We start from the raw sequence: 24953 nt of genomic DNA, 5'->3' as shown, positions 1-24953 counted from the left end.
GCGCTGCTTTTTGGGGAGCACAGGGAGCAGACTGTTTTCCTTTCTTCCTTCTCCCCTCTCTCACCATCTCCCTGAGCTCCTTCCATCCTGCTGGAGTCGAGGCCAACCCAGAGCAATGAGATCTGAGTGCGTTTTGGAGGGCGTTCAGGTTGGATCCCGCCCTGCAGCGCAGCTCCGTGAGGCGGTATCTGTGTACTTAATCCCCTCGGAGGTTCTGCTCTTGGATCATTCCTGCTCCTGGATTAGCATTAATGAAGAGCATGTGTGCTCCAGAGGTGCTGCTCCAGGCCCTGGAGCTGCAGCACTGCCTGGTGTTAGACACAGCTATTCCCAGGAACAGTTAGGCTCAAAGAGGGCATTTCTGGGAGTGAGTGAGGCAGGAACTTCTTGCAAAGTCTAATTTCCAAGGCATCCCAGCACCTTGCTGGCTCCACTGGGAGTGTGTCTGTAAATCCAGCAGTTTCCCTGAGTGCTCTGGGCTGGGGGAGTCGAACCAGCACTCACTCAGCACCTCTGGACATTTCTGGGCTCTTCAGACCTTGCTCTGCCCAGTGAAGTCCTCAAAGAGAGATAATCCAAATACACACATCCTTTGGAGATGGGCCATAGGCATTGCAGACAGAAGGGAATATTATCCTGGGTTCGAGGTCAGAGCAGAGCAGCTGCTCTGGCCACAGTGGGGGACTCCTGCCCTCCTGGGAATCTCCTTTCCCAACAGCCTCCAGCCTTGGGATGGGATCTGTGCCTTGTGCTGAGCTGGTAGGGCAGGGCCAGGAAGCTGCCAAGTAGGACAGTGTGTTCCTCCCTAAACCAGGCAGATTCCTGGCTGAGAACTGGTGCAGCTGTTCCACTGTGCTCCAGTGGCACAGAGGGACAGTCAGAAGGAACCTCTGGTGGGCTTTTCCTTCCTGAGAATCCATCCTTTCCACTTCCCAGTTCTTCCTGCTTCTTCTTAGTCAGTCCACACACAGAGTGTGAACTTCCTGTGGCTGTTTGTATCCTGCCATGTCTGCTCTCCCATGTGGAAGGGCAGGTGGGTCTGCACAGGCTGGGCCTCCCAAAGCTCAGGGCACAGCAGAGCCTGTTCCAAATGCTGCTGCCTGTAGCCAGTTCTTGGCTGAGTTCACAACTCCAGGAGTAAAGCCCAGGCAGGGCTGGAGCAAAGACACTTTGGCCACTGATGTTTTCTGGTCAGGGCAGTTCAGCACTTTGGGTTCTCCTGATTCTCACTGACTCTGAGAAGGGCCCAGGAAAACAATTTCTGTTTTCCCTTCCAATCCAGGCACCAACATGGACTGGGAACAGAGAGAACCCAGGCCCAGCAGTGGGGCCCACCAGAACTGGGGGGTCACTGCTTCCCACTGCAGCCACGCCGTGTCCAAGAGCACAGCATGAGCCACAGCCTGGCTGCTTCCCATCCCTGCTCCTGGCAGGAACCCGGTGGTGTCTGAGCACCTGCCCAGGCTTGTTCCACACTGTGCTTCCCTGCTGGCAGGGGGAAGGATAGGAGAGAGCTGGAATCTATCAGCCTCTGGAGAGAGAACCCCGAGCAGGCACAGACATTTCCAGTCTCTCTCTGACTCCCAAGGGTCTCCCCTCATCTCCTGGAGAGATGAAGCCTTGAGTTACACTGCACAGAAAGCTCTCAACTCACTTTTGACAGGTTTGGGCAAAGGGGAGGCTTGAAGCTCCTATAGAGCCTAAACTGCAGAGACCTGAGGGACCAGGGTAATTTCAGGGCAACAGCCATTGGAACACTTGTGCTTTTTCCCTTCTGGTTCTAAATGTTCAAATTCTCACAAAAATATGAGACAAACTCTCCTTGGAATGACTGTGCTGCTGAAAACATTTAGAATTTCCTCTTTCATCTGGTTCTTTCTTTTTTTGTTTTAATTATTTTGAGGGTTCTTTAGATGAGAACAGATTTGCATTCCTCTCTCCCTGCTGCTCACTTCCCACCTGAAATCTTCGTCTGCTCTTTGCAGTTCCCAACACAATGGTGAGCAAAATCCTGAACAGAGCATTCAAACTTGAGGTGAGGAAAAGCAACAGCAGCAGATGGGCTTGTAAACAGCAGAGACCTGGCTCAGGCACAGAGGTCCTGGTGGAGCAGGAAGGAGCAGGAGGGTTGGTAAACACAGAGCAATTTCCATTTTCTGGGCTGAAATGTGGGGATCTGGGGAGGGGAGGGTGGTGGAGGAACAGCAGCTCTCCCATTCTGGCACAGTCAGCTCTTCCCAGCAGAAGCTGTTCCTGTCAGAACTTGCAGCAAATGGGAGAAGATGGGAAAGCGGGGAACGTTTTCCAGCATCAGGGAATTTGTGGGTGATGAAAACAAGATTTCCAGCAGCCCTTTTGCACTAGTCTTGGTTTCTAAAGAGGTATCTTGCTGTTTTCCTGCAATTCTTCCCTTTCCTTGAATTCCTTCTGAAACTCAGTCAGCAGAGTTGGGAGTAACTTCGCCCATACAAAATTCCCAAAAGTTACCTGAAAGTTTGCAGCTGGACAGAGGAAAAATAAACCCAGAGCAGAGTCCCCACAGGTGGAAGAAAAAAGCAGAATAAGGAGGTTCAGTTCCATGGTTTATTGAGCCCAGAGGGATTTCTACAAACCACATGGCATCAGGTGTGAAAGAAATGAGGAATGAAAACCAACGTGGAACAACGGAGCAGCCCAAAACTGCCCCAGTTGGAGAGTTAAACAGCCCCTTAATGGGAATGGGCTGGCCATGAGCAGCCTCTCCTGTTCTGTCAGGAGAAAGTCCTGAGTCATGTCATGGGTGTTCTTCCCTTGGACAGGGAGACTCTGCACGTCCTGTGGAGTCCAGAAGTCTCAGAAACAGAGACTGATGAAAGATGGTTCTGGGCTGGGATTTTGGAGAGGTTTGTGCTTGAGGTAGGGCTGAAGGGCTCTTGTTTCTGTTTTTCTTGGGGATTGAGAGGGGAGAGGTTACTGAGTCCCTGAACCTTAATGTAACATAATTAGAATCTGGAACAGACTCCAAAACAGACATTTAGGGACTACTAAATGTACAAAGCAGCTTGGATATCTATCACCAGAGTTTATCCAGTCCTGGAAAAAGCCTCTGAAATGGGCAGTGCTTTAACAAAGTACAGATGTCTGGGGACTCAAAATACAAGGAAAAATTATGAGGAGGAAGAGATAACACTTTCTCCATTTCTTAGAGAGGAAGAAAATGCCAGAAAGTTATTAATTTTATTCCCAGGACTGTGGTAGCTGGACAAGGATCCAAGGTTAAGGTGATCCCCATGACCTGACACTTGCAGAACAAGTGGGCTCCCTGCATCCTGGCACGAGGAGTTCTAGAGAGATCTGTAATCCCCAGGAATAACCTCGGAGGTTAATTGGTGTCTGGAAATGAGTTTATTAGGTAGGTGGGCTAGAGGGGGTTTAATTACGTGTTTAGATCAGCATTGCTTCAAGCATTAATTTTGCCTGGGAAAGGAGGGTGTAATGTCAGGAGCAGCACTTTCACACTGCTTAGATTGAGCCAGGGGGGTCTGGAGAGAGCCTGTGGACTGTTGGGGAGGATGGGAATGAGCTCTGAGCCAAAGCATCTCTTTGTTGTTTTGGGCCAAAATTCTCTGGGCTTCATGTAAGGCCCAGTTCCCTGAGAATGGCACTCAGCAGTTTTTGGACAGTCAGGCTGTCAGAAGGAATCCCTCTGAAACAGACATTAGATTTCTTTTTTTGGGTCTTATTTCTCTTTTCTGCTTTGTGTCATATTCTCCTCGTGGCTTTCCAGAGCGGAGTTACTCTTCCACTTGTTCCCTTTTGCCTCCTGCTGAGTCAATTCCTTTCTTTTCCAACATTATTTGTACTGTAGTCACTCCCAGAATCTGGGAAATCATCCTCAGAAGTCTCCCCATCTCCTGAGCTTACTGCCAACTCTCCCACTAAAGCTTTGAATTCTTTGTTATAAAGAAGAATAAAAGGCCAGCAAAGTGCACCTCGACACCCATTCAGGTGCCATTACCCTGTAATTCTTTAAAAACTCCGTGTGCATTTATAGTCACTGGGAAGTGCTGGACTGGGAAGCCTCTGGACTAAATTGGTGTTAGCACATGAAAGAGAGCCAGTCCTGCTTGGGGCAGCAGGCTCTGGGCAGCTTTGGTCACCGGCTCACTGGGTGGGCTTGGGGCAGTCATTCCCTGCCTGTGCCCCAGCCCTGGAGCTGCAGCAGAGCCTGAGGTGAGCAGGGAACACAGACAGGGATGAGAGGAATGCCCAGACAGCAGGGCAAGGCTCCCAGACACGCTGCCCTGTGAGCATGGCTGGAGCCCGGGGTGCTGAAAACTGCCTCTGTTCCCAGCCCTTGGCTTCTCTCTGCCGGCCAGCAAAGTGTTCATCACTTCCAAATACAGCAGTGAGGTGAAGTGGCAGATTCCCAGTTCCACTGGGAAACAGGGCAAATTGCTAAACTCACTCTGCAAACTCAAGCAGAGCCTGATCGGACCCTCCATCCTGCCTGGAGCTGTGCCACCTCCCCACAGGTGAAAATCTTCTCGTGTTTCTGAGCCATCCCATCCCATCCCATCCCATCCCATCCCATCCCATCCCATCCCATCCCATCCCATCCCATCCCATCCCATCCCATCCCACTTTGCCCATGCTCCAGCCTGCTCGAATTTGCCAGCAGAGAAATCCATTTTCTCCCCTCCTCCCTTGTCTGAGGAGCTGCAGACACATCCCTTGGCTTTCCCTCTTCTCTGCAGGCTTTTCCAGAGCCCTTTCCTCCCGTTGTTTGTTCGTTCCCTGCACTCCATCCCATCTTTTGCCTCCCTCCCTGCTTTGATACAGCATCTCGCTGGTCCTGCCTCACACTCCGAGCAGGGGTATTAGATGGATTCCCCATAGAGTATAAATTGAATGGAGAGAAGTGGCTGGTTTCCCAGCAATAATTTATCTGATTAAAAAAATACTCCCCAAACTCCCCCTCCTCTGCTGGTCCTTCGCCCCCTCCAAAAAGCACCATTGGCATCAGGGCTGGTGTTTGAACTGTGTGATTCAAATTGCTGGAAGAGGGATTTAGATGGGAAAATAACTGGCAAAGGATGGTTCTCAGGGGATTTCCCCAAGAGTGTCAGCACTGAAATTTGGAACCTGGGTTGTTGTGTGGAGAAGGCAGAGAGTAAATAACTGTGAGTCAAGTACCTGGGTGATTTGTACCTTTGCCCCCACGTGCCCCACGCGGATGCACACACGGTGCTCTCACACGTGTCTGCCCAGCACACGGAGCAGCCCAGCTCCCCTGCACAGCACAGCACAGCACAGCAAGCTGCTCCTGCTGCCCCCTCTCTCCTCTTCTCTTACCTCTGGGCTGGTTCCAAATAAAGGAAGGAATCTGCCTCACAAAGTGCATGTGCACGGGCTTCATTCCTTCCAAACCATTTTCTTCTCCAACGTTCCTGTTGTAATTATAGGATGGAAAGTCACCCCAAAGCCCCTCTCGGCAGGGGCCCGGGCAGTGGCTTTGGCTGTTCCCGTGTGGGTGACAGGCAGGTATTCGCAGGTATTTACATCCCAGAGTGCTCCCAGAGCACCGGCATTTACAGCAGGGGCTCCCCGGTGCTGTCAAGGGCAGCACTGCTGCTGCCACCCGAGTGTCTGCAAACCTTTCCAGGGGCCTGGCGTGGCCCCAGCTCCCCGGGCTGCCGGACACTCCTCTGCACACAGCTGCTCTCTGGCCACTGGCTGAAACGGGAACCGGCCCGGCTGGAGCTTTTCAGCCTCGGAGCCCTCTCGAGCCAGTGGCCAGGGCTCAGGTTTCCTGCGTTTTGACAGGAGGGCTGCTCAGATGAAACCTCTTTCTGCTCCTTCTGGAGGATTTACACTGCCACAAGTCCTCATTTTTTCCAGATGTTTTACCTAATAAATCAAGGAGTCTCATCAGAGGATTGGGATTCAAAAGCTGTTACCATGACTTCAAAGGCACAGGCTGGAGTGGAAAGAAGTGGTGCAGACATTTTATACCACTCTGTATGCACTCATCATGAAAATACACTCTGCTCCCAGGATTTTTTTCCTGTGGATACCAGAACTCCAACCATGATTAAATAAAATGGTGCTGTGCTCCTTCAGCCAACCTTTGCTGAAAGGAATGGAGCTGCAGGAACCTCGGGCTGTGGGGCTGGCAGGAACCAGGCAGGGGCTGGTCCTGAGAGGGGCTGAGCTCTGCCAGCCCCTGTCCAAAATCCAGGACCATTCACTCAGGGCTCAACTTATTCCATCTTTTTAGATCAATATTCAACTGCATATTTTCTCCCAGTGCTGGTTTAAGCAATTCCCACATAAAGGAATCAGATGTTCATCTTCTTCAGATGTTGGGAGAGAAAAAGATAAAAAGAGTTACATGGCTGTAGAATGTGATTGTGACTATTCAGACCAGTTTGTTCCTTGATCAAGAATGTAACTTTTTTTTTTTTTTTTTAATGTAGTGAAGGCTTTTTACAGTGTCTACATGGTGTCATTTTCTTTTGCTGTTCCATTTCTAAAGATAAATGTGTTTGGAGAAGCTGTTACGTCTTTCTATCACTCCATAGCACAGAGTGCTGCAGGAGAACAGAATGAAGAAAGGAAAGCTGATCCTGTGGTGGGGGAGCAGCAGGCCCACAGGGCTGCCTTTTGGTTCCCCACTTTCCCAGAGCACTGCCCTGGCATCAGAGATGCCTGAGCTCCTCACCCTCTGCCTTGTCTTCCCTTGGATCCTGTTGGGTTTGGAATCACAGAACGGGTTGGGAGGGACCTCAAAGCTCATCCAGTTCCAACCCCTGCCAGGGACAGGGACACCTTCCAGTGTCCCAGATTGCTCCAAGCCCCATCCAACCTGGCCTTGGACACTTCAGGGATGGGCAGGCCCAGCTTTGTCTCCCCTTCCTGCTGGGTGCTGCAGGGCTGAGGGCAGGGTGCCAGGCAGGGACAGGCTGCAGGGGGCAGGAGGCACAGGGTGTCCTGCTTGTGGGCAGCCCCCCCAGCATGCACTGAGGTGCCCAGGTCGAGTGTTCGGTTTCAGGAGAGTTTTTGGGCTTCCTCCTTCACATGGCTGAAGCACAGCCATGGAGAGGGAGGCTCTCACAACCTCCTGGGGGTACCTGCAGCAGGTGATGGGAGCAGAGACCTTGGCTTGTGCTGCCTCAGGATTCTGGGATGTAGATAAGTTGTCACTTAACAACAGTGGGAACTGTAGCACTTGGAGTTCTGGGAAAATCCTGTGCACCCCCAGTAGGCACTATAGTTATGTAAAACACACTTAGGACATGAATTCACTCCAGGAGACTCTGTTTTGTGTTTTATGTGTCCCAGGCAGTGGGGAGCAAGAGGGCATTTGGTTCTGCAAGATGTTTAAGCAGATCTGAAAGCCTCCCCATGGAAGTTCAGGAATAGGTGATATCCCACTGGAGCCAGGTGGAAGGGAGCACCAGGTGTAGACCTCCTGTGTTCTAATGGTATGTTCAGACTGAAAAATAGCCTCATCTAAATACTAATATTCAAATAACAGTCACCACAAATCCATTTCTTCCTGCCACAGACTTCAGAAAAATTGCTGCTTGTCTTCCCTCCCCCACGAGGCTGAATCCCAGCACCCCAGATTGTCGTGACTGCCTGGGATTGGTGACATCTCCAGTGAAATGTGTTGGAGCATCAAAACAGAGTGGGAGAAGCACAGCCTGGCTCTGGGAGCCAAAAATAGGTACTATCACTTCTGAGCTGAAGCCTCCCTTCTCCTTCCCCACCCAGCCCTGCCTCTCTGGCACGTGCAGCACATAATCATGGTGTTCCCATCAGACCAAAGGAAAACCACATTCCTAAAGCAAGCAGGGCATTAAGTGGTGGCCATGCTTTGGAGGCAGAGAACATTAGGACATGGATTCTAAATTAGGGAACATCAGTGGTGATGGTTTGCAGATTTTTTGTGGGGAATGGGTGTAGAAAGGAGCACGGCTCATCTCCTGCAGTGCCATGTGGAAAAGCATCAGAGGTACACACACCATAAAATGGGAAGCTTGAATTCCCTTCATTGCACAGTTGCTCAAATCCTTGTAATTGAATGAGTGAGTGATGAATGTAGCACGCTGGATTTCTCCCTGAATCCTTTCTCTCCTTTATTCTGTGACTGTGAATCTCAGTCATGCTTTCACCTTTTTTTTTTAAGTCTGCCCACTGGAGTATTTGTCCACTTCTGCCAAACCCCAAAAGCTCCATTTCATTTAAAAAAAGAGATAATTTGGGAAGGGTGAAGTTTGATTCACAAAGATAATGCTCTTTGAAGGTGTCTGCTCCTTTGGCAGTGACTGATTCAAAGGAGTTCCATTTCAGAATGTCTGTTCTGCTGCTCCCAAGGCCACGCAGAGGAGGAGGGATTGTGTGAGGCCGTATAAATCAGGGGCTGGTACAGGGATGTCAAACACAACTGCACCACGGGGTGCTAATGGTGAGCAGGTGAGGAGTCAGAGCAAGTCAGAACCAAAGAAGAAAAGCCACAAAGCTCCTGTGTCTGGTTCTCGATGCTTCCCAAAAGTGCAGTGTCTGCACACTCCTGCTCTGTCCTGGGAAAAGCGCAGGCTGCTCCTCTGATCCGTATCACATTTTCAAAGTGCTCCAGTAATTGGATGAGTAGGTTTGGTGGGAACATCTTTGGTTCTCAATTCTCCCATCAGGAAAGATCTAAATGAAGCTATGTGAGCACACCTCCAGCTCAGGCTGTTTTCCCACGTCAGTCCACTGGATTTGCGCTCACCTGCGGCTGTGGTGACCGGACCACTGGACATACAGCAAGGGCCTGTTGGATTAAACTTCCACTGGAGTGGAGGAAGAAAACTCACAATCTTTGTGCATGCAAACAGGAGTCTCCTCCTTCCCAGCAGCAGTTAAATCCCAAAGCTCTGACTCCAGTGAGTTCCTGAGTGCTAGAGTAAGAAGTGATTTGGGATCTTGGTGTGCAGCTTTTGGAGAAGGGACCAGTGCTCATGCTTTCTCCCTTCCTCAATCCCATGAGAATTCCAGGTTTCCAGAGGTTCCAGCTGGCTCTTTCCATGCAGACTCAAGGCTGTGTGATGGTCCCTGAGGTTTGTGGGCACAGAGCACGGGGGATGTCACAGGGGAACAGTTTTCTCTCCCACAATGATGGTGGGACAGCCTCCAAACACCTGTTAGTCCAGGAGAGAAGCTGAGCTCGAACCAAAAAGAAGCTGTTAGAGCTTTAAAACAGGCCATGAGACTGCCTTGGTACAGAAGGAATTGAGGCTGGTGGAAGGTTTCAGGGAATGGCTGCAGGTTGTGAGCCAGGATCGTGGATGACCACGAGTCCGTTGGACAGGCTGTGCCTGTGCATGTCCCTGCGAGCACATTCCACCGTGGTTTCTGCACCAGTTTTTGTTATTTCTCAATATTCCCACTAATATTTCATGTATTTATCTTGGCTGTGGGTAATTTCAGAGTGAAAGTGCTGAGTCTCATGTCCTTCTGGGACATTGGCTTGGGACAACCCAAAAGTTTTGTGTGGGCCTGCAAAAAATGTTCTGCCCACTGCTCTCCAAATCCCAAGAACATTCCTGTTTTCTCTGCATATCCTTATGCACAGCACTGATAGAAAGATTACATTTGTGTAGAGGAATAACCCAAAAATTACAAATATTATTTATTTTGCAGGACTTCTGGGTCACTAGAATGATGGGACAGGAAAGACCGAGGTGCAGCTGGATAACTCCAGATCCCTCCCAGTGGGGTTTGTGTCTCCTTTCCAAATCAGACTGGTATTTCTCCCTAAAACACTTGGATCTAAATGGCCTCAGTCTGGTGGTGCAGGGCAGGGGCTGCTTCTGCTGGGCTGGCCATGTGTCCCATGGTTGGAGCAGCCCTGTCCCCAAAGCAAGCTCATGTCTCTTTACATGTTCTTGAAAAGGCCAAATGATCCCAGGTCCCCTGTCCAGGAAGTATCCCATGTTCAAGGCCAGCCTTGGAACTCCTCCTAAAGCTCCTTTGAGAGCCCTTGCTCTGCACCTCTTGGGAACAAGGAGGATTCCCATGACTTTTCAACATCTCCTCCCCAGGGGCTGGTGTGTTAACTCTGAGTGACATCATCACCTCCTTGCAGTTTGGGGCACCAGAGGGTCCCAAACCACACTGCAAACAGGGCAGGGGACATGAATGGAGCTGAGCAATTGGGAGTTCAACAGTCTCAGTTATTTAGGGAATAGCAGCCAGAGCAGTAAAGACAGAGAGGAATCACTTCAGGGTGCTCAAAGTGGGATGGGGAGAGCAAAACTACACCCAGCTATGTCTGTAAGTCAGGACTAAACTATCTCTAATTGCAGCCAGGTGAAACACTCGAGTAGACAGTCTGCAAGTGCTTTACAAAAAGTGGAAAGCAAAAGCTTTTTGTTCAAGCATTAATCTTGATGCCTCACTGGGGTCAGCTGGGAGTGCAAGGAGAGAATTCAGCACAGTCAGCACCGGGCTGTAAAGATCTATGTCCAGCTTTGCATTTCATTCTGTTTATCTGGGCTATTAATTAGCTCCTTTCAGTTTCCCTGGGAAGATCTGTGTGTTAGGGCTCTTGAACACTCATAAAGATCCGTCATTGATTGCTTGGGCAGCTAAATTGGGTCGACACTTCACCACTCAGAGGTGTCTTAACTTTGCATCCTTTTCTGCTGGGCAGGAATACTGGGAATGACCTCAGCCTTCTCAGAACCCACTTGTACACATTGCTTCCCTAATTTCATGCTTAGGTATGGCATTTCCATTACAAAGGAGTTGTGTTGGTGAGCTCTGCTGGTCTGGATCTTTCAATAGCTGATCAGAGGTTCTGGTCATGTGCTTGTGCTCTTTTCCCTCAGAACAAAACATCCTCTACACAGATCCTGGACTATCAAAGCCCCCGAAACAGTTCAAGTGCCAAACACAACCCCAACAGCAGCCTGAGAAATGATGTCTCCCAGTGGGGCTGTTGAATATGCACAAACGTATGGTCTGTTTTCCAACGTGCCTGTCAGAGCCCTGCTGCTGCCTCCAGCAGAGAAAAATATTTGTCATAGGCCATTTCCCCCCAAACTTTACTGCTTGCAGGAAATAGAGAATGTTCTTTTCCAACATATTTATTTGTATTTGACTGTAATCACAAAGGGTTGTGTTTTCCCCCTTTCTCTGGTGACCCAGCAGGGTCCACTGCTGTCAGTTCTGTCATTATCTCTCACAGAGCTGTAAGCCTTTTCACCCTTTCCTCTGGTGTCAGCTGCACTCCAGGTAAAAATTCCATATAGGAGATGAGCTTTAAGGTGGGTGTTTTCCTTTCAGATTTACTGAGCATCCTGTGCAGGTTTTCCTGTTTTTTAAAATCCCCATTCTCTTGTTCAGGTACCTGGGGAAGTTGCTCTGATGTGAACAAGGCTTTCCAACACAACTGTAAATGCTGCTAATTTTTCCCACCATCTTTTTTGCTGTGTTTCCCCATGCATTGAACAAGGGAGCTCTTTGGTCAGAGGGAGAATCCCTGCTGTGGGAGCTGATTTAGAGCAGTGTCACTGCACAATCCCCAAAGTCTGCATGTAGCTTTTTGTTGGGGTTAATTAAGTTCATAGAAGTTTGTAAGTTGGTGTACAACTTGAATATCTTTCTATTGATATCTATAGATCTTGAATATCTTTATGAATAATCTTGATCTTTATTTATCTTTGAGGTTTGGACCCTCCTGTGCAGTGTCACCCCACCCACCCTGGGACCAGGAACTCCAAACAGGGATTTTGTCCACGTTCCAGGCTGTGTTGGCATTCTCACATTCTTGATCACAGAATCCCAGAAGTGTTTAGGTTAGAAGGGACCTTAAAGACCACCTTGTTCCACCTCCTGCCACATGCAGGAACACCTTCCCCTAGCTGTCCAACCTGGCCTTGGACACTTCCAGGGATGGGGCAGCCACAGCTGCTCTGAGCAACCCCTGCCAGGGCCTCAGCACCAAACACAGCCAAGAATTTCTTCCCAATATCCCATCTAAACCTACCCTTCTTCTGGTGTCAGTTTTAGGTGAAGTGCAAGATATCTTACCTAAGTCACTTCTGATGGGACAGGCATCATTCACTTGTCTCAACTGAGAATTAGTGAAACCTTTCATGTGTCAGAGCCACCTGTAACCAGAAACAAGACCAAGTTCTTCCTCTCCCTGGTGTGGAAACTGCTCACAGCAAGCTCACTGCTCTTGTGTCTGAGCTCCCACTGCTCCCTTCCCTCAGCAGGTGCCTCTTCAGGAGCCTTCTGGAGGAACCACACCCCAGGCACTGCTGCATTTGCCTGAAACTGGATGCAGAACCTAAAAAAAAAAAAAAAAAAAAGACAGAATAAGAGAATAAGAGAACAGGAGTGGTTTTGAGGTTTCCTTCCTGATGTCTTTCACTGCTATTTTTACAGCTTTCTTTTTAAGCTGAGCATAATTCATGAACTCTGCTCTTCAGGAAAAAAACAAGACACGTTAACAGCAGTAGTAGCAATAAACACCAAAACAAATGTCAGTCACACTATTCCTTGTGGTCCCCTGTGCTGCCTTCTCCAAAGGCAGTGGTTCCCAGAATGTCCTGGCAGCCTCAGGAGTGGTGGATACTGTGATGACACCCCAGAAGGAGCAGCTGAGTGCTACTGATTGCTGGAGGTCAGCAGGAAAACGCTGGACTCTGCTCTGAAACACAAACCCAACAGACCATGGACTGAGCAGCAGCATGGAGGAGGGGTGAGAGGCAGATTGCAGCCCTTTGGGACTGGGAAAACAGGAGATTTGTGAGAAAGCTTTTCTCCCTCTGTCAAATCTCTGTTATTTGTTACCTGCCTCAGAGGGCTCAGGGCTGAAAAATACCATTGCTTTGCTTGGTGGAATCTAAATGTCCACATGATACAGACATAAACTTCAATTTCTGCTCAGCCCTCACCAAAGGTTTTTGGTCACGGAAGGAGTCTTTTTGAGAAATTGATTTTTGTTGACTACCTACACTTCTGTGCTTTCAGAAACGAAGGACGCTTCTGATAACAACTTCTGATAGCCTGAACATCTTTCTTGACCAATTCCCCACTTTTAGCAATATAAGTTTGTTCCAAGCATCTGAATTCTCTCCAGTTTTTGGCAGTGATGCTTTTTACCTGAATTCCTCTGCTTGTGCACAAAATGTCCATTGCCTGTATAGCATAAGAGCATTTTCCTCCCAGATTCCCCTGCCAGCATGTGCTTTCCACTATGGGAGGAGGAAATGCATTTCAACTTTTGGTCCTTCTAAGAGCATCCCTTAGTGCAGAGGGAAGCAGGTGGAGCAACAGCCTGGGCAACATTTACTCTGTGGTGGTTTCTGGTCCCAGGGAACCTGGATCAGCACCTTCACCTCTTCTTGGGCTGGTGGTGTTCAAACCCCACCAATCCCTGCTGGAGTCAACTCCCCACCTTTCATTTCCTGCTGCTCCCTCTGCCTCATTCAGTGTCTCTGAAGGCCCTAGTGTCTCACTTGGACACAGAGTCACCTTGTGACCTCTCAGACACATTTCATATTTCCCAGGATCAATAACTTCCGCTGCAGTTCCAGGAATAGCGGGCAGTCGATGAGTCCCGTCAGGTTCCGTTAGGAGGAACAGCAGAGCAGCGTAAGGATGACATTTCTTAGGGAACTGCTACCCAGGCATATTTGTTGTTTCAAGTCTGACTTCAGGGCTCAGCTGGGGCCTGCAGCCTGTAGCACTCATGTAATTTTATTTTAAACCTGCCACTCAGGTGCTGAGGGAATAAGACCAGTGGTAGAAGTCCTGTGTGACAGCAGACCCAGGAATCCTGACATGCCAAGTGCCCAGACCTGTCAGGGAGATCTGAGGGCTCATGGCTCCATCACCCATGTTCCACATCCCATCAGAGCCCCTGGTTTGCTCTCCTGGCTTTGATCACCAGTCTCCTGGGACAAGCATGGAAAGGTGGGAGAAAGGTGGTGGTTTTGCAGAAGTGTTGCCCTCAAGGGATGTTTAAACAACAACAAAAAAAGTGAAATGAATGTCTGTGAGAAGTGTCAGACTGGAGCTTGAGGAGTAAGACTCTTTACCTCTCTGAAGGCTGCCCACCTTTTCCCTGCCAGAGCTCTCAGTACAGCACCATTCCTTGGCACAAAGTGTGTTCTTTGCTTTTTAAACTGTCCTCATGTCCCCATATTGCTCAGCCCTGCAGCTGAGAAAGAGTCAGACTGTGCTGATGGGGTAAGAGGTTGCATTGGTAACACTAGGAAGGAACGTTGGCTAATTCACCCTGGTTTTAGAGATGCTTAAGAATTGCAAGGAGTTAGAATGACTATAAAATAAATGTATGCAGAATGAGTCAATAACTCTCCTTCTAAACAGGAACTGCTGGGAACAGAAGCTTGTTTCTCTCCTTAGCAAATCAGGGCTGCACCCTGCTATTGCTCTCTGGGAAGAGACCTCTGGGCCCTCCTCTGACAGCAACATCTCCAAGGCCTTGACCAGACTTTTGCAGCATTCCCAGGTGCTGCAGCACAACCTTTCCTGGCAGGAAGGTGATTTGTGAAGCACCATGATCCTGAGGCAAAAGAAATCCCCCAGGGCTCCAGGCATCTTTCTGTGGCATGCTGTGAGCTTGGGGAATGGAAGCCCTTTGTAAACCAGGTCTTGTTCTGAAAAGTTTAATTATACAACTGTTCAAGTTTGTCCCTTTGTCAGACAACGTGGTAAAAATGAAGAAATCCAATATTTCCTCCATGCAAAATCCATTATATTTATAGGAAATTCCTTCATAGCATTTGAAAGGGTGATGAGGTTTGTCTGAGCATTCCATTTGGAGCAAGCAAAGCCAAAACTATGACTTTGAAGGGCTGTCTGAGAGTGCATGAACAAGATTATTACAGCAAACAGGACTCTGTCCCTGTCCCAACCTATGGTCCAATGTCTTTATTCCTTCCTGTTTCTGTGGTTCATTGTCCCTGTCTTCACTACCTCATAGCAATGACTGGTTTTGAATTGTTGAATTAGTAGACTGAGGTAATTTGCTCACATTTACTCTTCCATCACAAGATTCTAATAGCACTCTGTGCCTCCAGCTCCTGCCAGTTAAAGCAGAGGGACACTTCAGCCACGATGTCCAAGCAATGACTCCTGGAATCATTGTTTCTGTATATTCAGTTTTAAACACCTCAAATCACAGTCTGAGATACAGACCAAAAGGAAGGACACTTGTGGGAGTTGTAGGTGTTGACACAACAGTCAAGTCTACTTGGTGACAAGTTTTATGTGTGGACTTGCTCATCTAACTCTGGCTGATCTGTTTGTTTCTCTCACAGATAATGAGGACTTTTCTTTCCATTTCTAGGAGTCCCCCAACACATCTGATTGCAGCTGGATGACCCAACATCTCAGCTGACCCTTTCAGGTATCACACAGAAAGGGCCAGGCTGTGCTGCTGTTGGTTCCTGCCACGGGCAGAGGTGAGGTTTGTGAGGGATCCCTGGGAATGATGGGCTGTGTTTTCCAGGCATCCTCTGCTGTTGGTCTAAGGTTACTTCTTTGATTTCCCAAGCGCAGAGGCAAATGACCATTTCTGTGTGCTAAGTATCAATTCTTTCCCTTTTGTTCTTATCCTTTCTCCTCTCCACAGTTTTCCTCTCACTTTGAATTCTCTCAGACTGCTGCAGTCTCTCTTCCCCTGGCACAGGAGAAGATGTGATGGTGTTTACAGAGCAGAAGCACTGGGACTCGGGAGATGTGAAAGGTGGCCCTGCTGGCTCTACCTCCAACAGCTCTCCATGGTTCTGACTTCCTGTCAGGATAACCTGGACTAAAACCCCTCTGCCTTTTCCTGTGTGATCCTATGGTGTCTAATACAACCTCAGGTAAGACCTTTAGGCACTCCCATTAGATGAATGAGAACAAGATTGTTGGTGTCAGTAATTAACATTCTTGTGGGATTGTTGGAAAAGCTTTGGGATAAACACCACCTGGAATCCTTGCCTGGCTTATGTGGTTTTTAAGATGCAGAGGAGACTGATCCTGTTTGCACGAGAGGGCATGGAGCATCTCTCTCCTCTCTTACTGGATGTGCAGAGTCTTTCAGTCCAAAGATGAGTTGTTGTAGCTCAGAGAGAAGTGGGACACTGGAAAAGTGAGGGTACGGACAGTGGGGAAGCAGAATGGAGTGGTCAGCGTGTCCCCAGTAATGATCTCATCTGAGAACAAGGACTAATGACAACCACCAAAACAGGAAAATGCAGTCACTGTGAGCACCTGTGGCACGGTGTCATGCCATGACAGGCTTCCAGAGAGGAAATCTCACACTACTGACATGGATGACAAAAATCCCATTGACTGCAGTAACATCAGCTTTCCCCTTGGGGGTTACCTTCATTTCTCTCCTTCTGGATGCCCAGAGACCCATATCCCACTTCATTATGCACTTCTGATAACAAATGCATTACCCTTTTCTTTTAAATTGCAGACTGGATTCCAGTAAACCCTGCCTTTTGGATTCTAGGTTCCCTCCATCTACCTCTGAAAACCCTAAATAAACAAACACTGGATTAGACCTCAGCAGCTCCCTTGCTCAGCAAGGGAAGCCTTTAAAAGCATTTTACACCAACTGCCCTGTTTGTGTTTCAGACTCTGTCAGCCTGGCACTCAAGGAGCTCCACCTTCCTCTCAGCCTTCCCAGAGAACTCACCTCAGTGATTGGAAGGTCTGCCTCCATTTATGACCCTCCCTGATTCCAGTGAGGAGCTGGAACTGCTGTTGACCTCAGGAATGACAGAAGTATATGCTGGGGTTGGAGGGTTTCTGGCATATGACCTGCTAACCTGGAATTTGCTCGGCAAAGTCCAGAGGATGACTTTTAACCTCAGAGCAGTTTGCAAAACCACATCTGTGACCAATAAATGTAAAAAAGAAATGAAAAAATAAATCTCGCTCCTATTGAAGGATGTAAGACAGCATACCTTGCTGGGCACTGGTGCTGGAATCAGGATGGAGATTGGGAATAATGGGACAGGCCACGTGCCAGGTGTTGTCCACGAATGGAGCCAATGCCTCACACAGGGGAGGCAGCACAGGTTAAACTGAAGGTATCTCATAGCTCTAAGTCTTAAACTTAACGAGCCACGTCTTTATTTGTGCTGCAGCCCCTTCTTATCCCAAATTGCCTTTACCAGCTGCCAGAGGATGCCTGGTAACGGCAAATTCTCGGGATAACAATAAATTGGTGTAACGATTGAGTGTCACCTCACATCCTGCTAAGCAATAGAGAAATCACGATGAGAAAAATAGGCACGAGCAGAGTGGCACTGAACAGTGCAATCCTAATTCCATCACCCTTCTTGTGGGCCACAGATAACCCAGAGCAATTTACAGCCGCTCTGAAGCGGCTCCAAGTCTCAGCAGGAGTCGGGAAAGCTCAGTGCAGCCTCGGGACTGAGGAGTCGCAAAGATCAGGGGAGTTGTTGTTCCATAACCTTGCCTCTGCACCAAAACTGGGGGGCTGGTTTGGAATGGGAAGCACTCCAAGCAAAACACAAAATTTTAATCACTGTAATGAAGGTCCTCCTCTGGCTCCCTCTCTGGAGAATAGTCTGTCTCTGATGATCGTGCACAGACTGCCAAAGAAGGTAAATTTTGGATTTAAATCTCTACGTCAGTGTGTGAATGACAGCGTTAAATCTTGGCTGTAAGGCTGAGATATCTCCAAGAGGAGAAAAACACTTTTTTCCACTTAAGTGGCTGAGGTAGAGGAGGTAAATATATTGTCTCCCACTATTAAAGGGCGAGGAAATCATTTATACATGTGTATAACACCTTTGCACCTAACAGTGGAGTTATTTTTTAAATTCAAGAGTCTAAAAGTTTAGAAATACCAACATTAAGGTGGCCTATGCAACTGCAATTTGTCCCTTCCATGCATTTGCATTATGATACAGTATTTAATTCTAATTAGATCACACGCTGTTCTTTCAACAGGTTCCTGGCCTCACTCACTGTACAGAATAGACTGTGCTCACTAAGTAATAATTTTATTTTGTCCTCGCTGTTCACTGTGTGACTCGTGCTTTATTTACAGCAGACTATTCAAATATTGTTCTGAAGACAGATTTATTCATTTCCTCCCGAGCTTTTCCATGGGACTCATCACTATGGTATCCAAGTGCTTCACAAACTCTAATTCATTTTCTCAACACTGTAGCGAGAACTGGTGTTGCCCTTATTTTACAGACGAGGAACTCGGGTGTACAGACAGAATAGTAAAAAATATCTTTTCATTTCAGAGATCCAATTAGAAATACTCAATGGCCTGATTTTGTCAGAAAATAGAACATGGCCAGGCATCTAATTGAGTCAGAAGTTGTATAAATTCTCAGTTATTGCAGATTTATCTGCAAGAGTTCTTCATTTCTGCGAGTCAGGCTTCAAAATGTCAGCCCAGGCACCTGGGCAGTGCTGACTGCACAATTAGTGCAGCGCTGGGCAGGTCTGTTTAGGGACTGTGTTTTGCATCCCACAGACTCCAGAGGCTAAAAATCCTTTCTGGAAGCAGTAGTCACCTGCCCCACCCATAGCGCTGTGCTTGCTTGCCCAGCAGTTCCTCACAAGGTGCATAAAATTCCTACATCTGATTTTTCCAGTAAATGAGATGGAAGTTGTTGAGGTGCTTGCCTGGGTTCCCTGACCTTGGTTCAGTGTCTGAGCCTGGCATATCCTTCTGCACTGGTTGCCTTTATCGTGGTGTTTGATAACTGGGGAGTGTGTTACTGTGCAGCCTGAGTTCTGTTGCTTTATTGAATATGTACTTCTTTCCCAAGTAGAGATAACCCCAGTAATGTAATCCTGAGCTGACATCGATGCAGGCCATCAGCAATGTGGAAATTCCCCTCTGTGAGGGATGCCATGGTTGGCACAAGCTCCAGCACTCCAAGGGGGGTGAGGTACACTCTCAGTGTATTTCAGGTTCTGCTGACTGCTTTCCAGGTGGTCTTCATTCCCATTCCCAAATCCTCACCTTTCTGCTCTGCCTCCCTCCCCCAGTTTCTGTCATTCCCATTACTACATCACTGTCCCTAGTGAATTCCCTCTTCCCACGGGCCCTGTGGCATCCCACACCCAGCCTTGGGGTCCTCCTCCCTTGCCCCACTCCAGCTCTTCCATCTGATCCCCTTTGCCCAGCAAGCTCTCCCTCAAACCTTGACCAGAGCACAGGGACAGGTCCCAGTCCTGCCAGGCTGCATGTCCTCCTCCCAGCAACTTCTCCCATTTCCACTCTGGTTTAAAGTCTTTTCCCAGCAGCCTGGCTTCCAGACTCTTTCTTATGAGCTTTGCTTTATCCCTCCCTCCAGGCAGACCTGTTTTTCCTTCTGGCTCCTCATTCCCTTTCCCCACCCTGGAGAACCTGTCTCTCTCCACAGCCTCTGTGCCTGCCAACTTACCTGTCCCAGACCCAGTTCCTGTCCTCACTGTGTGTTTTTCAAGGAGCTTCCTGCTCTGTGTTTCCCAAGAAGACTGGAAGGACAGGTCTACCCTTCCTACCTGCAGACATGGCATGGTCCAGAGCAGCCAGGAACTGGAGCTGCAGGTCCAGCTCTGATCCCACAGCCCTGGGCTGTCATGACGATGGAGCTGCTGGGGAGTGGAAACGCCAGGAAGCCCCTGCCAGGAACCAGCAGGACTTTCAGGAGGGTTTTCATAGCGGGGTTTGAGGGAACACCTCTGACAAAGTGACCACTCTCATTTTCAGACTAGAAAGTCCCTGAGAGAAGGAACAGAAGGAGAAATGTTTATAATTTAACCCAAGGTATGAACTTCAGATGCCTAAATTTCAGCACAGTGGTTAGTCTGGCCCTATTAAACGCGACTGAGGGCAGGATTTTATGATGGGAATTGCTAACCAGCTTTAATAGGAGTTACACTACCAGTCCTGCCTTTTAATCACCGCTTCCATTTTCAGGATAAATTGCAGCTGGTTGCTGGTAATCCTTGTGGCATATCAGATAGCAGCGTGGCTCGGCAAGGGTAAGCTGGAGAAACCCAAACATCCTTCTGAGGAGGTAATTATTCCATTGTGAAAATGCCCCGGGATATTTTTAGTGGCCAAACCCCCTGTTTCCTGACAGAAACATAAAATAATGAAGCAAGCTTCACAAGGAGAGACGCCTCAGACACCTGTATTAGCTGGTGCTTTGCAGTCACGTCAGCGTTTAATTCGCTGTGTGCATCCCTGTATGGCAGAATCCACACCTGCGTGTGGGGCACTGCGCACTCTGCCAGCCTCTGCCTCGCACAAAACCCTCTCCATAAACAAATCTGCAAATCCCGCTGGATCAAGAAGAATTTCACGGGAATATAGAGCTGCCTGCAACAAGAGGGACACCCTTGCCACACACACCGAGATAAGCAAGGCAAACTTTCCTTAACAGGAGTCTCACAACCAGCATAAAAGCCTGGATTTTTGGAACAAATGATTTAAAATTGGTTTTAAAATGTTTTGCAACGTGTTTTGCAGGGGATGTACCCACGTTTCATGTCCTGTGGTGCCCCAGGGGTCTGGTTCTCTCCTGGTTACCTCCAGCCCTGGTCCCATGTAATTTATGTCCTGAAAGAGACGATTCAATTAGTCAATAATAAAATGAGCAAGGACACCGTGTGCATTGTAAAAATACAATTTAGTGGGAAACAAGCTGAGATGGGGAAAATATCAGGGTACACTCTATATGATTAATGAAGGGGGAATGCATATTTATAGCTTTTATTGTGTCCTTTTTAAGGAGCCTGGGTCTGGCAGTAGGGCTGGAGCAGGCTGGTAACGATGCGTCATTCCAGTGATTCGGATTTGAATGGCAAATGCTGTATAAAACTAATTACCCCCAGGAGGATGAAAATACATCGCATTTGCCTTTTCGGAGCATGTCTGGCCTTTTCTTCACGTTATTTATCTTTGAGAAGCGTGTTTACTGGGAGAGGCGACATCCCGAACAGAGCAGCAGAGTCGCGCCCCAAGAAAACAAGTTTCCACAAGTTATTTTTCTACATTTAGCTCGATTTCGGGTTTCTGGGCGGCTCTGGATTGCTGGTAACCAGCACCATGGCAGAGCAGGGCTCCCTCTTCCCACACCCTCCGGCTCGCCACATAGCGCGGATACCCGGATTGGTGCCGAACCGTCTGGTTTTCCATGTTTTTACGTGTGGAAAACGCTCAAGTCCCGCACTAATGCTGGGTTGGTCCAGGAGAGGGGGGAAAATATGGATTTACTGCCTTAAAACCCACGAACTTTACGCACCGAACGCGGCAGGGTGGGGGGGGGGCAGGGTGTCGCCCCTCAGGAGAGGGCGGCGGCCCCGCCCCCCCGCGCGCGCACGCGCAGGCGCGGTGGCGCGCGCGGGGGGGTGGGGGGCGGGCGCGCGCACACCTGGCGCGGGGGTCGGGGGCGGGAGGGGAGGAGCGCGCGCATGCGCGAGGCGGGGGCGGGCGGGAGGCGGCGCGCGCCCCGCGGGGTCCGTGTGAGGGAGGGACGGAGCGAGCGAGCGGCGGAGCCCGGCTCGCGATGGAGTGAGGGAGGGAGTGCGGCCGCTCCGCCCGCCCGCCGCTCTCCCTCCGCCGCCTCCGTGCAGCCCGCCCGGTAGGGAAGGAAGGCAGGAGGAGCCCCCCCGGGGGAGGGGCTGGCGCTGGGTGCAGCCCGGCTGCCGGGCGCGGGGAGTGGAGCGATGGCGGCGCGGAGAGCCCGGCGGCTCCTCGGCTCCCTGTGCATCGCCCTTCTCTTCGCGCAGCCCGCACCGACCGGCGCCGCGGCGCGGAGCGGCTCCCGGAGCCTCCTGACGGGTAAGAACGCGGCGAGACCCCGGAGGCGGCGGGCGCGGAGCTGTGCGGGGACGCGGAGGGGTCCCGGGAGCGGCGGGGCCCGGGGCGGCCCCGGCAGGGCGAGCGGTGCCGAGGGGTTGAGCCCGCTCCGCTCCCCCCGTGCGGGCACCAGCAGGGGCCACTGCGAGCCTCGGGGAGCGGCGGCGGTGCCTCCCCGCGAACAAGGGACACCTGGAGCCCCGTCTGCGGGGAATTGAATGCTTCACCCACCTGTGCTCCCGGCTCGCTGGTACCGGGGAGGGAGCCAGGCACACCTGAGGGGAATCAGGCTTGCAGCTTACTAATGAGGGGAGAAGGGCACACCTGAAGGGAATCAGGCTTTCAGCTCACCAGTGAGGGGAGAAGGGCACACCTGAAGGGAATCAGGCTTTCAGCTCACCAGTGAGGGGAGAAGGGCACACCTGAAGGAAATCAGGCTTTCAGCTCACCAATGAGGGGAGCCGGGCACACCTGAGCGGGATCGGGCTTGCAGCTCACCAGTGAGGGGAGCCGGGCACACCTGAGGGGGATCGGGCTTGCAGGTCACCAATGAGGGGAGAAGGGCACACCTGAGGGGAATCAGGCTTGCCAGTTACCCCTGAGGGGAGCCGGGCACGGGCGGGCTCTGCCCCGGCTCGGGAGGGCTGCTGGAGGCGGCACGGACTCGGTACCGGCAACCTGTGGAGAGAGAGGAACTTGCCTGGGAACTGCCGCAGTAGCCCAGAAATGAGCGGTCTGGCAGCGTTTCAGCCGCGGTCGTTCTCACACCTTTTACCATTGTTGTCTTTAATGGTCCATGATTGAATCCTGGTTCTTTATAGGCTAAGGAAAACGTAATCTTACCCAGGTGAGGCAGGAGAAGGCTCTCTCAAAATCCCTTGCATGAGACCATTAATACCACAGAAGCCTCCTTAGCTTTGCAGCGATGTTATCTGCTCGTTATGCCAAATGCTGGCTTTAAAAAGTAACTTCTTTATGTCCTTCTTGCCAGCAATAAGCTAGTAGGATGCTTGAAAGAAAATCTGGTCTTGAATGCTGAGTGCTGGGATTAAAAAAAAAAATACCCCCTGTTGGTTGATTGAATCCTGGTATGTTAAGAGAGAGTTCTGTGCAAGTGGAATATGGAAAAAACTGCTGGTCAAATGGGTGTTTTTTAGCAAGTTGTTAGCAATTTGGGAAAGTAAGAATGGTTAAATTCTAACATTAAATGGTGTAATTGTTCTGTTTCAAATCACATTAGGCAGGATCTTCCACGGTGGTTCTCATTTTGGACACCACTGATGGAACCATGTGAGCTGCCTCCTGTTGACAGGGAATATTTTTATTTATCCTCTTACACAGTATAAACTTTGCAGATTCCAGGTCTGATGTAGATTTTTTTTTTCTTTTGAAAAATATTGTGGTTTGACTCAAAAATCTGCGGAACATGTGTAACAGATAAGTTACTTTGTTGTGTGTAAAATCTTGCCACGTTGTGATTCTTTTCTGATATTCCTGCTCTCCTGACAGCTCAGTAGTCTTATGCTTGTGTTAGTAGCTCTTTGCTAGTTTAAAATAATCTTTTATGGCTTGAGGAAATCAAATTAGTAGGTTAAGTTCTGTCTGTTGGAGCCAAATATGTGTATTAAGTCTACAGAGGGGGGGTGATGTGCTGAAATGATGTGGAATAAAACCTTCATTGGAGCTGTTTATCAGAGGAATTTAGGAGTATCATTGTGGCAATCTTGGAAGTTCTGGTGAGCTCCTCCTCTCCCCTCTCTCTACTGTGGAAGGTGCCTTATGCTGTGTCCATGGATGTGTCCTGTGGGATCCCTGGGGAGGACCAGGAGCTGGGCTTTCCTGTCTGTGGGTGTTTGTACAGTTACTTAGAGAAAAGGGAGAAAGACTCTCTTAGTTCTTTGTCTCAATAAAGAGGATGTGTAGTGGATGAAGTTCATTTTAATTCACACTATTTCCCATCTAACTGCTAGTATTTTTTTTTAAATACAGGATGTTCCACATACTTTTAAATGGGCAGGTGCTCATAGGAGAGGGACTTGGGTACAGATGTTCCATGGCATGAAAGTTCTCCTGTTGGAGTTCAGATGTGAGGGGGGTAGTGCTGTCATCTGTTCCATGCTCTGGGTGAAGCTTGATCTCTTCAGGATGCTGGGAAGAGCCTCCTTAGGCTGATGCTGAGGGCTGGAGAGGCAGAGGAACACCAGGTTTGTAGGTCCAGGTGGAATTTTGACTGTGGGACTCACAGCTCTCCTTGTAAAGGCTGAAGTGCTGCTTGCTATGTTCAGATCAGGGGGTTTTAATGCAAAAAAAAAAAAAAACCCATGCTGGCATTTTGGTGTGGGTAAAGGTGCCATAAATGAGCAGAAGTTGCAGATTTGTAAGCCCATATTCTTTGCATGGAGTCATGTGTGTTGGAGGGACATTTGATCCTATTTATAAATAGCTCATCATGGCTCTCTGAAGAAGAAAAGAGTGCAGCTGAATTATTTTAGGAGAAAACTGTATAACTTCATTTATTTGTGTATCTGCAAACATTAATGTATTTTCCATTGTAGCTGGTTGCTCTGCAGATAAGGTGAGATGAGCTGCTGATTTTAGAATTGGGACAACATTTCACTTAGCTGAGGGAATAAAACAAATCAGGAAGGAGCATCAAATTAAGCTAAATCCTGCCTCCTATAACTGTTTGTAACTGAGTTGAGATAAGCATAAAGACTTGGATCTATACAGATTGCATTATTAGAAATAAAAATGAAGCTGGTGTCACCTAATTTTTAATAGGGAAGCTGTGATAGTCTGTATACACCATTAAGATTGCAAATGAGATAATTCAGAAGCAGGAAATTTGTTTTGTCTCTCCCTGGTATTCTTGAAGTCCTTGGAATCAATGTGTATTTTGTTTTTAGAGGGCAAACTGCTGGTTTGGGAAGTCCCAGTGGAGCAGAATTAGCAATTGGTGGGCCTGGAGCTGCAGGAGGAGCCCAGAACTGAAGGGGTCTGTGAGCAGCAAGCTGGGAAGTGCATCCAGGTGCTGCTGCCAGGGATGCTCCTCCTGGGGAGTAATGGAGGGTATGGAAGGCTAAGGATGGCAGCACAGATCAGC

The 24953-nt window shown here is 49.1% G+C and overlaps 1 protein-coding gene across 3 annotated transcripts in view; it reads left to right on the top strand.

Moving 5' to 3' along the window:
• Positions 1 to 21523: 21523 nt before the first annotated feature.
• NEO1 (neogenin 1) overlaps positions 21524 to 24953 on the top strand; it is a 168979-nt gene continuing 165549 nt past the window's right edge. For all 3 annotated transcript variants that reach the window (XM_084213595.1, XM_084213594.1, XM_084213593.1), the window contains exon 1: positions 21524 to 21832. In XM_084213595.1, the coding sequence (XP_084069721.1) occupies positions 21718 to 21832 (115 nt within the window). In that variant the 5' untranslated portion in view covers positions 21524 to 21717. The remainder of the gene's footprint in view (positions 21833 to 24953) is intronic.

This window comes from Fringilla coelebs (genome assembly GCF_963513975.1).
Source record: "Fringilla coelebs genome assembly, chromosome: 12".
In the NCBI taxonomy this organism is placed as follows: domain Eukaryota; kingdom Metazoa; phylum Chordata; class Aves; order Passeriformes; family Fringillidae; genus Fringilla; species Fringilla coelebs.
Note: the sequence above shows the minus strand (reverse complement) of the source record. Positions and strands in the feature narration are given on the sequence as shown.